The sequence below is a fragment of the Camelina sativa genome, chromosome 4, assembly GCF_030686135.1.
Source record: "Camelina sativa cultivar CO46 ecotype springtype chromosome 4, ASM3068613v1".
In the NCBI taxonomy this organism is placed as follows: Eukaryota; Viridiplantae; Streptophyta; class Magnoliopsida; order Brassicales; family Brassicaceae; genus Camelina; species Camelina sativa.
In genome coordinates this window covers 29,863,656-29,880,047 of record NC_141883.1, presented here as the reverse complement: position 1 = coordinate 29,880,047, position 16,392 = coordinate 29,863,656, and the positions used below count along the sequence as shown (strand labels likewise).

At 35.3% G+C, this 16,392-nt stretch overlaps 2 protein-coding genes and 1 pseudogene across 3 annotated transcripts; 2 read left to right on the top strand and 1 right to left on the bottom strand.

The window, feature by feature from the left end:
* The first annotated feature begins 1,051 nt into the window (after positions 1-1,051).
* Positions 1,052-2,687, top strand: LOC104782628 (putative calcium-binding protein CML35). Its single transcript, XM_010507619.3, has one exon. The coding sequence runs from the start codon at positions 1,903-1,905 to the stop codon at positions 2,563-2,565; it is 663 nt and encodes a 220-aa protein (XP_010505921.1). The 5' UTR covers positions 1,052-1,902; the 3' UTR covers positions 2,566-2,687.
* A 2,310-nt stretch (positions 2,688-4,997) lies between these two features.
* On the top strand, positions 4,998-8,619 carry LOC104782627 (65-kDa microtubule-associated protein 5-like). Its single transcript, XM_010507616.3, has 7 exons — positions 4,998-5,798; positions 6,049-6,252; positions 6,349-6,573; positions 6,656-6,859; positions 7,354-7,509; positions 7,618-8,207; positions 8,303-8,619. The coding sequence occupies exons 1-6, from the start codon at positions 5,487-5,489 to the stop codon at positions 8,170-8,172; spliced, it is 1,656 nt and encodes a 551-aa protein (XP_010505918.2). The 5' UTR covers positions 4,998-5,486; the 3' UTR covers positions 8,173-8,207; positions 8,303-8,619.
* Positions 8,620-8,656: 37 nt separating this feature from the next.
* On the bottom strand, positions 8,657-10,025 carry LOC104782626 (uncharacterized; annotated as a pseudogene). The gene is made up of 2 exons (XR_015597320.1): positions 9,772-10,025; positions 8,657-9,612 (listed from the first exon to the last, which is right to left on the bottom strand). The product of XR_015597320.1 is annotated as an uncharacterized LOC104782626 (transcript).
* Positions 10,026-16,392: the final 6,367 nt, after the last annotated feature.

The window sequence follows — 16,392 nt, the reverse complement described above, 5'->3', positions numbered from 1 at the left end:
ATAATTAATAATATTTTAATTGAATTAAATTGTTTTATTATTTTTTAATTTATACAACCAATCATATGAAAACATGTGGGAGATTCAGTGTCTATAGTGTCTATAAGAATCTGGGCAGAGATACTAGTGTCTCTTCTCTCCACCTTTTTATCATTTTTTTATTTTATTTTTTGTTCTCATCCTTGGTCGAGTATGTGCAATAATCTTGCTCTAATGCTTGATGAATCCGAATCACTAATTCTGCGTCATGTTTTCTATCTTTGAAATCTTGCACAATTCTCGGAGATGGAAGCAGAATCCAAAACTGTAACATCCATTAAGCAATCACTTTGACTTTCCAAAGGGAGAATAGTTGTTATTTAGTTAGAGCATCATCAGCGGGAGAACCAATTTACGATTACTCAAAAAAAATATATTTTAATATATAATTTATAAAAAACTGACATATTTAGAAAAAAGGCTGAGAAACATTGCTTCCCTAAATACTTTGAGCAAGGTTGCTTTCTTTCTCTCTTTTTTTATAATTTTTTATTAATTTTTAATAAGAGAATTTAGGGGAAATAACCTCTAGTAATGATGGTCTAGAAGCTTTGATTGTAAGAATTTGTCTTTGGACGAAGGAGTACATAGCTTGCAAAAATGCTACACTAGAGAGATTTAAGTAGAGAGAGATTCATACATAATTCATAAGACGTACTACTTGGGGCGGCTCTAGTTCCAATATATATATTAACCTTATAAAAGTTTCTTCAAATACTGAGAAGGCAGCTAAAATAGAAAGACTTTCTTAATTTGCCTCGTATCAATCTGTTATCTGCTGCAATTTTATAATATCTTCGAAATGACAAGAGATAAAGTTATAAACTAGTCGGTTCGATCAAATTTTGTTATCATTTCTCTACACACAAATTGTTTTTTTAAGACGAAAGGCGGTCACGGCCGTACCAAACCAAGTAGTGCGTCTTACGTTCTGTAGATATTTTTCCCAAACTTTTTTATAGCCGAAAAAGTTGAATTAATATTGTTTTGCTAATGCTGTCGATACTTTTGGTTTCATAAAAATCCTTTGACGGAAAAAAGAACACACAACGTGTTTGGCCACGCCGAGGTAACCACTAAAAAAGGACTCATGCAAATGTTGAGAAATTTACACAATACAATATGCCTTTTTGGAAGGAACAAAATATTGATCGACTACAAAAAAAAAAGAGAAGAAGACCACAATTTTCTCACTGATTATGCTTTCGCGTGTCACGAAAAAGAGACATGAACCAAACTTTACGCCAAGTACAAATTAAACCATAGTCCCCAAAAACATTGAGGCATGACTAGACGACCACTGCACCTGCATACCAATGACGATGTCAGAACCCATAAATTTTAAATCGAATCCAACAAAACACCAAAACATAATCCCATGTACTAGTAATCAGACAATTACATATTTTTTTTTTTGTTTCTTTTACTCCAACTATGTTTAGGAGAAAAATCAGCTTTAAACAAAAAAACACTAAATAATTAAATTAGGTAATATTTGTTTCCTACCCAACAGATACGTTGAAACTATTTTAAAAACGGCTAATGAATCGGAGAGTCATTATAGTAGTAAAAAATGTAATCAACCTAATAAAGAAAAAATCAAATAAAAATAAATAAATAAAGAATGATTCATGAGAGTATATATATATATATGTAAGTATCAAAAAAAAAAGGAAAAAAAAAAACACGAAACCACTACTCTCTCCTAGGAAGCTTCGTGGAAGCTGCCATGGCTACTCTCTTTCTCTTCCCATTTAATACCCTTCCTTCCTCGTTCTTTCCTCTCAAACCAGAGATCAAAGCCAACAAGAATCAAAACTCATCTCTCTCTCTCTATATCTCTCTTTATATTCTTCTCCGATAATGAAGCTCGCCGCTAGCCTCAGCCGCATCAGCCCAAAACGTCTCTTCCGCTCCAAATCAAAAGCTTCAGTCTCCAGATCTGAGCCTTCTTCCTTCAGCTCAAATGCTTCTTCCTCTTCCTCCGATGGATCCTACGGTAACCTCATCAAACCAGGTCCAACCGCTACTCCCATCAGTGTTCTCCCTCAAAGCTCCGGAGATTTTTACACCGAGCTTGTCCAAGCGTTTAAACTCATCGACCGTGACGACGACGGCGTTGTTTCTAGAGGAGATCTCGCTGCGCTTCTTAGCAGGTTAAGCCCTGAACCGCCGAGTCAAGAAGAGGTTAGCTTGATGCTTAAAGAAGTCGACGGAGATGGAGACGACGATGGTGGTTGTATCAGCCTCGAAGACCTTGCTAGCCGTGTAGCTGGTACGTCAGGGCAAGGATCTGTAGAGACGGAGGAGCTGAGAGAGGTGTTTGAGTACTTCGACGCGGATCGTAACGGGAAAATATCGGCGGAGGAGTTGCACAGAGTCTTTGGAGTGATCGGTGACGAACGGTGCACGTTAGATGAGTGTGTGCGTATGATAGCGACCGTTGATAGAAACGGCGACGGTTTTGTTTGCTTCGAAGACTTTTGCCGCATGATGGAGCTTCAAAGCAGCTCCAGCGATGAATGATCTGATCATCATCATCATTAGTATCATTTTGTTTGATTGATGATGGTGACATCACTATATTTGCTCTTTTATTTTTGTTATCTTTTTTTCATATAAACAAATATATTTATTTTACTTTCTAATCTCTATTTAGCGGTGGGGATATTATTAATTAATTTCATAACGGCAATTAAGCAAACACTTAAATCGCTCACCTTTGGTTTATACAATAATTTAAACAAGACGTCTCTCTTATGTGAACAAATGTTTCTAGTGTCACTCATCCGTTTGTTGAAAGATTTGTCTTTTAGGTGAAAAAGACTAGTAATTTATCTACTAATAACTTGATGATGCGTTTGAGGTGGCTAAAAATAAGTAGATGAGAAGGAGAAAGACTAGATCACATGGCTTAAAATCCTTACCACTCGAAATCTACTAATCAGCTCTCTCTATCTCCAATTATTAAGCATGCATTATCTCCTTCTTAATTACTTTTTTTTACTAATCCTTTAATCATCTCAATCTAATAGGAGTACTATTGTTCTTGAGATTGAGGTGATTAAGGATTCAGAGTTGTTCTTGGGTTCAGAGTTCGAATTGCTTTAAAATTGAAAGCTAGGAGTCTAGGACCAATCAATCGTCTCACTTTATAAAACTTCAATATTCTCAATAGAAGATAATATTCGTGGGAAAAAAAAAGGATAGAAGATAATATTCTTGTAAGAATTTTTATTCATAATGTTATCACACATTTGATGTAAACTATTATGACTATTGACTATACATCATACATGTTTTGGTCGACGTTCTAATTACAGAAATATTTTTGGTCAACAATCTTTTTTCATGTATTAACTACCGAAAACGTTTCACACTTTCTAACGATGTTTGATTGGTGTATAGTTTTAGGTACAAAGGAAAAAGAATAATGGTAATTAAATTTTGGAGGGACTATGTCCACAGCATTTGTCAAGAGCAAGTGCGCCAACCAACTGTACTCCACTCTCGACTCGTGGTCTAGAGTGTATGGACCCTCCCCATCTTCAATGTTTTTTCTTCTTTTTTCTTTTGGTAAATATGCGAATATATTTTACCTTCTACAAGCAATTATTTACTCTAAATCCCAATAGAATCCGCCGAATTCTAAATTGGAAGTAAACGAAAAAGATACATGCACCACAAGGTCCAACGATAAAAGCCGAGTCTCTCTCGAATCCTAACCACACACATACGTGTAGAATGTTCGAACCACCACAAGAATTTTTAATTGGTTAGTTAGTAAATGGACTTTATCAATGCATTTAAATTTATAAGAAGCAACGCGTAGAAACATGATTGAGCTTAAAGAATCAAACTCCCTGCCGGAGGTATAAATGCTTTCTATGAATTCTTTAATGTTAGGGACGACAGAAATAATATGAAAGTATAGTTCAATAATACTTTAAGTTCTATTATTAAGTTTTTATGAGATTTCTGTTGATTAGAATAGGTACAACTCCACATGGCTCTCTTTATTTAGTCAGCGAATGTTACTTCATGACATGGAAATGACTCAATGAGATTAACTCTCGGTAAAATGTTTCAAATTTGAATACTCTTATTTCAGTTGTATATGTTTCAAACAAGAAGGATATGGTATTTTAGATTTTGGTTTTGCACTTCTCAATAATGGTGGGGTTTTGGATCTATCGACATTTATGTATGACTTTTCATATAGCTACAAATTTTGAAAGTTCTTGTGATGCTTCCTCGTCTGCTCACGCATAGTATTATTGTAAAACACATTTGTATTATTGTATACTTGGCTGCTTGTAATATCTTCCAAGTTCTGAGAAGTGTGAACGTGTTTTGGCATTTTGTTGGATAGAAATAGCCACGAAACATCATCGAGACTGATGGATGATAGGCATGTATGTTCCTTTCAATGTTGTTTAATTGTTGGTATCAAACAAAACAACTGGGATAAAAAATAAGAACAGTAAAAAATTTGGATTAGTATTTACAAATCCTCACTAAAACTCCCAAATCATACCAACCCTAGTAAAGTATAATTGTGTTGTAAAACAGAGATGTAATGTAATAGTCCATAAGTTAGTGTAATTTTGTACTAGAGTTGGAATTTGGAAACTATTTTGATTGTTGTGTAGTTTACGCGTGCGTGCGGTAAAGACAGAATAGGACAAATGACGCGTGCGGTGTGTATGGCTCAGGGAAAGATTAGATCCCCAGCGAAACTGGAACTACAAAACATAAAACATGAACACGGGTTTCTCTTAACGTCGACATCATCACTTACGGTCCCATACTCCATTTCTTATCAAACACAACGAATGAATCCAGAACTTAACAAATTTCTTCTAGTGAACCTACTACATACACTAGAGGGGAAAAAAAAAGAACGTAAAAAGGGCTCATTAGAAGTTCTTAATGGGCCTACGGTCAGGCCTATAATTGAATTCAACTTTTTAATCTCTCACTCAACCCTAAATTAAAATGCTTCTCTTTTTTTTTTTTTTTTTGTATCATGATGCTCCTCTTCTTCTTCTTCCTCGGTTACAACGGCACCGGAGACTTCGATGAAACGATCGTCGCCGTCGAGGTCGTCCATTATGAGTGTGATGCGGAGTTCCTCAAATCAGTTGACGGTGGCCGAACATCGAAACAGTCGGTTCGGTTTTCCTTGAGTTCCCACCGAGACTACCCGTCACTGGATCCTCGCTCTCAAGGGCGCCGCCATTTGTGCGATTGCGAATGGCGAGAGGATTAATAAAACAAGGGGCCCAAAGTCCAGTAAATATGAAAGGCCCATCAGGATCCAAAGGAAGAATTCAAAACATGTGTTACTACTACTCTCTCTCTCATCATCGCGCCAAACTCAAACGCAGAGAGGCAGTTACATTTTCGAATCTTCTGCTCCTCCTAGATCGATTTGCTTTTCCGAGATGAAGAACCGTGAAATTGAACCATCACTAGGTCTTCCGGCGCCGGAACAAGTAGCTCCACCGCCTGAATCTTTGACCACCAGTCGCGCTTCGCTTCTCGACACCACCGCTAGCTCTTCCCTTCTTGTGGAGCTGCTCAAGTCGCACTCTTGTTCCTTCTGTTCCGGGATGGAGAATCCTGAATTTGAACCATCAGTAGATCTGCCGGTGCCGGAACAAGTAGCGCCACCGCCTATTTCTTCGATCACCAGTCGCGCTTCGCTTCCCGGCACCACCGCGACCGCTCGCTCTTCCCTTCTTAAGGAGTTGCAGGTAACTCCTATGTTCTCAGATCTCTCGCTTTCCTCCGTAGCTTAGCAATTTCCCTGAATTATGTCGAGTTAGTCTGCCTTTTGAATTGCCGGCGAATGTGATTTCCGGCGAGTTACTACACAATTGAGTATCAAATTTGTTTTGCTAGGGTTCATGCTTCTGATCTGATTGCTTTCTGCTGATTCCTTCTTCTGATAACTGTGTCTTTCCTTCCTTGATTAGTTCGGAATTTGTTTTTGTGCTGATGTAGAACCTCTGGATCGATATTGGTGAAAGTTACAATGAGAGAGGTAAGATGGCGCTAGAACTTGAGCAGGAATGTCTGGATATATACACTAAGAAGGTTGAGGAAACTCGCAAGTACAGAGCTGAGTTACAGCGTTCGTTAGCTGAAGCCGAAGCTGAAGTTACTAGCCTCACGTCTGCACTTGGTGTACAAGTTTCGTTTTCATGGGTATGGTACTCTCTTAGCATCACTACCTGTTTCTTTTACAGGGAGCAGACATGGTTTTTTCTAATGTATGTTGTTTTTTTCCTTCTGTTTGAGAAGAAAGCAGGCACTTTAAAACATCGCATCTCCACTATAAAGCCTGTACTGGAAGATCTGCGGCTAAAGAAAGATCTAATATGGAAAGAATTCTCTGTGATACTGACACAAATAGCAGAGATCTCTTCTCACATAGCAGGAAATGATTATCCTGGCAACTCTGCCGAATTGACCCAAATAAATTTGGATGGACTTAGAGCACATCTGCAATATCTTCACAATGAAAAGGTGATCCTATATTTATGTGTACACATTGGTTTGTTGTTTCAAAACGTTTGTGGTTATGTACTTACCTTTATTTCAATTTCAGGCTGCCCGGCTGCAGAAAGTCAACTCTCATCTCAGTGCTATCCATGAGTTGTCAGAGATAATGTCATTTGATTTCCCTGAGGCCTTGATTAAAGTCCATAAAAGCTTGACCGGGGTATCAAAAAGCATCTCTGATGTTACTCTTGCTAGATTGACAAAACTTGTAGAGTCTCAGAAGAAGGAGAAATGTCGGAGGCTGTTTCAGGTGATCAATGAATTCTTGGGAACTATTCTGACATAGATTTTTGCATTATACTTTAGCCATTTATTATCCTGATAGAGTAGTGCACATATGAGCTAGTTTGCTGATTTACACTTTGGGTTGAGAAAGGATATTCACTTTCTTACCTTTTTGACGAGCCAATTTTTAGTGCTGCTTATGTAGCTCTCCCAGCAAGCACCCGAGCATATGTTTTGACAAAATTTAGACATTGTTATCACTTTGCGACCTTTTACTCTTTTGTTTTCGTTTTTTTTTTAAATATGTAGTAACATGCAGGTCGGAACAGCAGTCAAGGCCTTTGCTGATTATTGTATATGTATATGATTTCTCATTATAGCATTCAGGATCAGTAAAAGCACTTTCTTATTCAGTAACCTTGTACCATTTTTCACTGGAATGAAGAAATTCTGGAAATCCACAAAAGGCAAACTATGGCTAGTTAGGATTGATGATCTAATTTTCTTATTTCTTTTCAGTTACGGGGTTTGTTAAGAAACATGCATGAGCTGTGGGAGCTAATGAAAACACCTGTGGATGAGAGGAGAAGATTTGACCGTTTGAGTAGTTTACTCTCTCATGCAGCTGATGATGCCTTGGAAAAAGGCTGCCTCGGTCTGGACATTGTTCGGGAGGTAATGCGACCATTTTTCCCCTTAGTTACATATCATATTCATCTATTCTGATATGTCCCTGTCAGCGAGTATGTAACTTTGTTCCCAACTCTAATATTTTGTTCGTAGGCTAAAGATGAAGTGGAAATACTGAATGCCCTGAAGGAAAGCATGGCCATAGACAGGACACGGGTGTCTGATCCAGCAGAGCAGCTACAGCCGGGAAAACAAGTGATCCTGCAGGGAGAACAACCAGCTAATCCAGATGCACAGGGAGAAGGCTGCAAACAGATAGATGAGGCCAACGCCTGTGAGTTCGTGGGGTATGCGGTTAGGATGATAGAAAGTTGGAAGGAACCATTTCAGAACAGTGGTAATGAAAGGTCTCTAAAAGTTCTTGAAGACTTCCAGAAGCTCTTTGCAAGCTTTTACTCTCTCCCAGAAATAGAGGAGCATATGTCAGCCACTTACGGTAGTGCAGCAGCTGCAGCTACGGTGATACCATACTTTGAGAACATTGTAAAGTCTGCCGGTGGTCTAGATATTGGTGCTGATGAGTATAAGAGGTATTCTCTAGAACGTTCTCGGCAAAGAAGAGAGTCAAGAGACAAAGAAGAAAATGGAGAGAGGAAAAGTAAAGAGGAAGAAATTGGGATAGAGGAAATTGGTTATAGCGACAGGTAAATGTACAAGAGGAAGGAAGAAAGTGAACAGTTGAGGTAAGATGTCTCGGATTGAAAGGTTTTTTAGCTCTAAAACTGATTTGGGTTCATTGGATTATGCTTCCTTCCTCCTCCAACTAGTTGCTTTGCAGATGCAGGTATAACAATGAAGAGAGATATATGAAGAGGAGTCAAGATGGAGTTTGATGGAAAACAAAAAGAAAGAAGAGAAATTGCAAGTCTGTCTCCTGCAAGATCTTGACACAAAATTGTAATGCAAGCCAGAGTGTTTCCATATTACAATAACATTTTGTCTCAAGAAACTTGTTACTATAGTAATAAGCAGACACATTGCAGATTATCATGAATATTGTAACCTCAGTTGCATTGTCCCTCAGTCATTCCCTCTGTTTATATATAGCTTTTGCCACTGCACATAAAAAGATATGGAATGTGAGTGATTTGCCAACCCGTTGCCATTTCAGGAGTTGTTGTACTAAAGTCTCTGGTAGAAACCGAGTGTTTTTAGATATTATCTTACAATGCTTAATATATCGATCAGCTTTAACAGGCAAGCTTGTTGAAGCATTGCAATTTCTTCCGCTTAAAAGAAAGACATCACCAGACACCAAAAATATAACAATACTACTACTATTTGACTTCTCTGCAACATAGAGAGAGATATACTCAGGTTTTGCTTCTTCCTGGACTGAACAGCGTAGAGCCCACCAACAACATTTATGGAGAAAGCTGGGTGCAGAGAAGAAAATAATATTTTGGGCCCAGTAATCCTGTATAAATAAATATCCATGGAACTCTCAACCAACCCTAAGGATTTTATTTCTCGCTCGCCCATGGATAAGACGGAGAGCAGAAGAAAGGTAGTCATGAATAAAGAGGAACTGCTTTTGTTCGTTGAAAAGAAGCGGAAGGAGGGATCCCGTAGGGACTCTCTTCTCCCCGAGTCCGATCTCGGGCTCTCCATTGACGAGATAGAGAGCAACAAAGTAGTAACCATGATGAGTAAGGTGGACAGCTATCTCGCCGCCACGGAACTTATTTTAGCGATTGTTGCTTCTCACGAGAAGATGTTGGCGGAGCAGGATTCGGCCGGGAGTATTTAACCCTTGGGCTCCCCGTTGCTATCGTAAAACCGCTGGAAAACCTTGTCCACGGTGGCGTTAACCTCCGGATTGGTGTAGCACCACGCGGCGATCAACCCGTTTGGTTTCTTGAGCACGTGTTTCACGTTGCTGTAAAAAGTCGTGAGGTCGAACCAGTGAAGGGCTTGTGCGACTGTGACTAAATCGACTGATGATTCTGGTGCCACTAGCTTCTCGATCTCAGATGTAGTCATCGTCGGTGGAGTGAGTTCGTAACGGACGTTGGGAAGCTTTGCAGCAAATTCAAGTTGCTTTGAACTCGTGTCCGTAGCAATCACCTTCTTGTATATTCCCGCTAGCTGAGAAAGATTAAAATTAGTAACAACGGTCCAAATTGATATTTTTGAATCAAAAGTGTATCAAACACATAACATGATATAGTTAGATAAAGGTTGAATAATACAAAAAAAAAAAAAAAATTGAAGACTAATTACATGTCAACTGGGAATTGAATTTACCGATCGTGAGGCTTAGCCGCTTCCAGCGCCTACGTCCCAAGCAAGGTCGTGGCACGGAGTTTTCGATGCGATGAATTCGAAGAGTTTGATTGGATAATTTGGTCGTGCTGCTGCGTATTGCTCGGCTTGCTTGATGAATAATTTCGCCATTTTTTTCTTTTCTTCCGGATGTTTACTTTTGTTTCTTTAAACACGCAAAAGCTTTTAGTCTTTTAACTTGTGGGGGTTTGAAGGATTCGATGTATCTATCTATATCATACGTTAGAAGGATTCGAGAGGAAGAGGGTCAAACTTGAATTGATCAAAAACAGTGACTTTCCCGGGAAGGCTATATATGCTTTGTTTAGTTTGTTAAATAAAGTTTAGATGGGCTTTTATGGACTTTTATTAGCCCAATATAAAAACCACCATTTCATCAGTTTATGAAAAGGCATATTTGAATATCATATCACTGGAAGTACCTTTTTTTTTATTTTGGAATTTCTTGCCACATAATTTGTAACTGTAATAAAAATCTATATAATTAGGTGGGTGGGTAAATAGTTTTAGTAAGGGTATTAATATAAATAATTAAACTGATACTTGAATGTAGAATAATAAAAATTCAATTCCCAAAAATAGAATGGTTAAGTGTGTGTGTGTGGGGGGGGGGGGGGGGGGGGGGATCTGGATATTGGTGAAAAAAGTCTATGAAAGTGACAACCAAAATTTAATGGTAAATCCTAATTAAATCATGTCGAATTTTTATTTGTCGGGCCATTATTATTTTTACCTTTCTTTGGCCCCTCGATTAAAAAAATAAAGGTAATATAATCACCAACTTGTTTCACCATTGAGAGCCATAGACTCTTTTATCTGATTTTACGTATCGAATTTTTTGTATTTATATAGTTCACAAATGCAACATTACTATATATAGTTTATGCTAACTTTAGTAATTTATAAATTAACTTTATGGAGTTTTTTTTTTGGGTTTTCCTTGGATTCTAAATTGATCGACACTTTGATAGCATATCTGGAATCAAGAACAACTTTATAACACGTGAACCATATGGTGCAAAGTTATCAAAGTTGAATAATTGTGGTACAACATAAAAACATTTACTATATACATACGTACTATATAATTAGGGGTACTGCAATTCAAAATAAATAATAAGAATGCTGTTATGGATTAAGTTTTGATATATGGGAATAGTTATTTTCTATCGGTCAAGTGTATTAATATCAGATAAACCTTTATCTATCTTCTACAAGTGATTTGGAATTTAAACTATACAGTTGCATGCATATAACACTTTAATTTTTAATAAAGAGTTGCATAGAACACTTTATATACATTATACATGTATTTAATTAGAAACCATTCTGTTCTCTTAATAACAAAATCAAACATAAGAGAAACACTATTGATTTTTTTTTTTTTTTTAAGAATTACCCCAATGTTAGGACATATAATGATTGTAAAGCACTTTGATGCCTCTCAAATGTAAAGTAGATTACCTATTTCAATTAAATCAATAGATTTCCATTATCTATTTGTTATTTACATGACCTTAACTACTTCAAATAACAGGTTGATAAAAAAAACAAAGAAAATTCCTCGTCGAACATTTTATGGTCATTGTGTCTAGTTATATTTAGTTTCATTTGAAAAGCATATTGATCTATAAGAATGTGTTTCCTTTAGGTAGATATATATCACGTACCAGCAAAAAAAATTGTTACTGAGTGGGTATCAATCACACACATAAGTACGTTTTTCTTGTTATGATTTCAAAACAAACAAGTATATGTCTTGTCAAACAAATAATTTGAAGATACGAAATTTGTAAGATAATAAATCTTGGGATGTTGACCCAAAAAAATACATAAAGGAAAATATTGAGATGTTTTCATTAGAGCGTCACAGCAAAACTTTAGTCGAATCCAAATATTATTTTATGCAATATATGTACAGTGTAAATGATGAGAAAATAAATAAACTAGAGTTAACTGAAAATACGACATATAAAAAGCATGAATAGACAAGAAAGACCCTGGGAAGAGCAAAGCCCAATGGTCACAGTCATCAGAGAAAACAGAAAGTTTCAGGTATCTCTTAGCTTAACTTCAACTCTCAAGTTTCAATTGTCACTTTTTCTCTCTCTAGCTAGCTCTTTCTTTATCTCCCTATCGTCCGAAACAAAAGGAATTTTCGTGAGAGCTTTTGGTTCAGCACAAAGGTCTCTCACTCTCTCTGGTTATATATGCAAAGGCTCACTCACATCATTATTCATTTAATACCACTGCACATTAACATAGAGTGAGAGAGACGCATGAAACGGAGACTGAGACTTAAGCTGTAGGCCTAATCATGTCATGTGGAAGTCAGTGCTTCTACAAATAAATTAGTATTTACATTCTAACCGGATCATTTAGTATAATGCATGTATAACTACTGTTTTAATTCAATTAAGAGTGCTAATTTTAATCATAGTTAAGTAGCTAGCTAGCCCGTGAACATGGACGCTTTCAAGACATGGTTAAAAGTTGGACTTAGGTCATTGCAAAAAAACAAATCTGGTGTAGATTTTCTACCATTTGATAATGTGTATAATATGAAAAATAATAGTATAGTTTTAGTTTTTTTAATTGCACAGTTAAAAAAGTTTTGTCTTAGACGTTTACGTGACTAATGATGTTTAATAACATTAAACAGAGCAAAATTGGTTTATTGTATTAAATTTGGAATATTGAGTTAGGGACTGGAGTGGTAGCAGAAGCAGCTGCTAGTCAGATGATAGTGAAGTGTGTTTGACACGTGTCAGAAATTGAGACGGACTTGAAGTAAACGGAGTCCGTTTAAAGTAAGACGCCTCGGCCGTACTACTGTTATTTTGAAAGCCGCTATTTTCGCATAATCGTATAATAGGAAGAGACCTCTCATGTGATAGATAGATAAAAAAGTTCATGTAATTATTGCCTACTAAATAAAATAGCGTTTTAAAAATATTAATTTTGATTTAGAAAATTGAAGTCAATGGTCCTCAAGATTCTCCGCTATGTAAAAAAATGTTCCAAACGTAAGATAAAATAAGGTAAAGACGATATAAATTTCATTTTAATTTTACTATTCTATGTACATACATGTATGTATGTGCGCGTTGGTTTTGGTGCGTTTTTGATAATAAAAAGTTACTATTATAGAAAATTAAGAGGGAATGAGGGATGATTTTTTTGCTAGCTATTTAAAATGTTCGGATTAGTGAAAAGTATAAGAAAATGAACAAAGAAAAAAAAATAAGTAAGAGAGGAGCAGAAGAGAGACAGAGAGAGGAGGAGATTGAGAGGTCAAGTCATAGAAGTCAACATCACATCTCTTCACATGCAATAAAACACACCATTGTCTTGTCTTGTCATTTATCATTTTGCATCCCAACAAAATTTTAATTACACATATTTTAAGAGTTATTTTATTGTACATGTTTCAAAAAAAATTAATGTTATGTTATGATGAGTATTATTATTTGGCCAATGTGATTGGCTCAACCGGTTAATTAGGTTGCTGTTGATGTTTTGTTAGACCCAGATAGGAATATATGGTGCTACATTTGGAAAACGATATTACGCTTATTATACACCAGTCGCAAACATTCTTAAAAGTTCATTTTAATTTGGACCTAAAAGATAAATAGAAACATATTTCGTCTCACTTTTTCGTATATAGAAAGAATATTACCATTAAACAAGATAAGCTTAATTAGGGTTTTGAAAAAGAAAAAATTTGGGAACGATATTTTCCCCCTTTATATTCAGACTGATTCGCTTATTTGGATTGAACATATATCTATGCTAAACAAAATGTTTTGATTGTTGAAAAAAGCAACATACGTTTACTGCTACACCACTAGCTTGTATAAAATTTCCCTTTTACTGCATAATTCAAATCACCTGCAATCCTTAACAAACACTCCTTCTGCAGCAATCTATAACCTAGTAAATTCCAGCTTTCCTTGTCTACCTTTTACACACACATGCAACATAATGAACATATTGTGAAATTGCATGTAAATATATAGATATGGTAACTTTCTATTGTTAACTGAACACCGCATATCGTTGGTAATAATTATAGTTAAGAAAAACAATAAGCACTTTTAGCATTCGGTGTTAATTTATACAGATGGGTTACTGGTCTCCTAAAGGCCTGCAATATGACTCAAGCACCTATTTTTTTGAATCCCCTACCTTTTTTTTCTGGGCCAAATTATATACACATATATATAATATTTGATATAATTAGGTTATATATAGATGTGTGCATTATACAAATATATTATGGTATGATGATAAATATGGTTTAGTTTCAAATCTTTTGTGTCCTGTTATTTGCATCTGATTCTCACAATTGCCAAAGATTTTCTTTTTGGGATGATTTGAGGGAAAATATAATGTGGGATCCATGAAATAAAATTTTAGTGATGGTGAACTAAATATGAATATAATATATATATATTTTTTTTTCAATTCCAACTTTAAAAGTTTCCTTTTATTTTACTAATTTAACTTTTTGTGGCCAATGGGACCGAGATGATCAAATTAACAACAGAAAAGAATCTCCACTTGACTATTAATGCTATTATAGTTTATTTAATTAATTGTTAAATGCTTTCCAAAACTCAAGCTTTCTTCTTTTCATCAAGTGTGAAGTGTGTGCTCCTCTTTAATTTTCATCTGCTTTCTCCTGTCAAGTCCCTTTCCCATTATAAGAAAGATACGCCTAATCTCCTCATTTTTCTAGTTTTCTTAAATTATTATTTTCTTTCCATATGATCATTTATATGATTATTATTTATATCTAACTAATTACCATAAAAATAAATCTTTAGGCTTTCCTCTCTTCTTTTTTTTTCGTGAAAATTACCGTAGAATATCGGAATACAATTTTAACTCCAGTGTGAGATTGCAATTTAAACTAAAATCTTACAGAGGTTTAGAAATGATGGATTAGTTTGTCCTTATCTTCCATCTGGATGACATTAAGAGCGAGGGCCTTATCTTGTGCCCCATAATACAAATATGTCACTACTTTGTCGTATGCACATCATGAAGTTAGTGCATAATGTTATAATAGCTCATGTATATGTGTACTTGGTTGCTTTTAAGTGGTTAAAGTAGCGATTTGAAAAAGAGTCAAGAATGATGTATAGAGTTATCTTTCTTTGTTAAGAATTGGTTAACAAACTTTTATAACGATCATTAGTGAGAAATTTCTATTTAAATTTTTTCAACATCATATGTAACACAAATATAAAAATTATAAATAACATAAATTTTTGTTAACATGCATGCGCGCGGAGTTAAATCTGGATAGTAGCAACCAAAAACACTAACAAAAATCACCAAAATATATATCTTGGTGCTGAAGATTAGCACCATTAAATTCCAAAAAAATGAAAATCAGAAGATACGTTAATTCCTATAATTTTGATTAATTCAAATTGATTTGGGTTTTATACTTTCTAAAATTTACTGCTCATACTTATATGATTTTGAAAAATATAAATGTTGGTTTCATTTATTTTATGTTTTCAATTAATATTAGAAAAATCCTCATTCATTGTTGTACCAAGCCTTGGAGAGATCTTTTCTAATTATATTTCTTCTTCTGTTATTATTAGATTACAGACTACCATACATAATCCTATAAAGGTTTAATTGAAATTGTCATATTATTTTTGGTAAGAAATTGCAAAACATATATCATTATAAATAAACTATAGATAGTTTGTATTTTATTATTTTACACGCAGTGACGCAGAAGATAATATATGGCAGAGAAAAATATTTTAATATTTTTAAGATCTCTATGCATTTTTTTGTTTCTCTAGTGGCTAGTATTATGAGAAATTTGCAAGAATATTCTTAACTGGAATCAACTACGCATACACACTTTTGTCGGTTCGTGTGACTACCAGGCAAGTTGATTGCAAGGGATTCGATTCGAAGTGTCTTCGAGATTATTAGGTAAACTGTTTTAATCCAATGAAGACGTATAATCCTTCCAAATCCCATTAAGAAAAAAAAAAAATTCTAGAACCGATTCTAATATGTGGAGGAGGGTGCACACGATATATAGACGGGTTGATGTGATAGCTGTGAAGAGAAAAGACGAATTGAGGAATGTCAAGTAGATGTATATATCAAACGCCAATGATTTAGGGCAACGACCATGTTAGTACATTGCAACAACTGAAGCATATTGGACTTTCTACAAAAGTTACAAAAACCAGAATTAAATATAATCATGGGGCCAATACATAAAAATTTTGGTCAAATGTTTTTAAGTGACTTTTGTCAACTCTAAAAGTTTCCTCGAGAAATCTAATATCTTATCACCAAACGAGTACCAGAAAACAGCGTGCATATATATTTTAGGTTAATGGATTTTGAATTCGTAAAAATGTTGGATTGCTATAAAATTGGATCATTTTTCTTCTGTCGACATCAAGCGATAACTGGATTTTATAATTAAAGAGAAACATTAGTCTGTATATATATATATATAACTATATATATTATTATCTAGAATTGAAGTTTGGGTCTATTTTTAGACTCTTGTTCAAGTACTCGCGATAT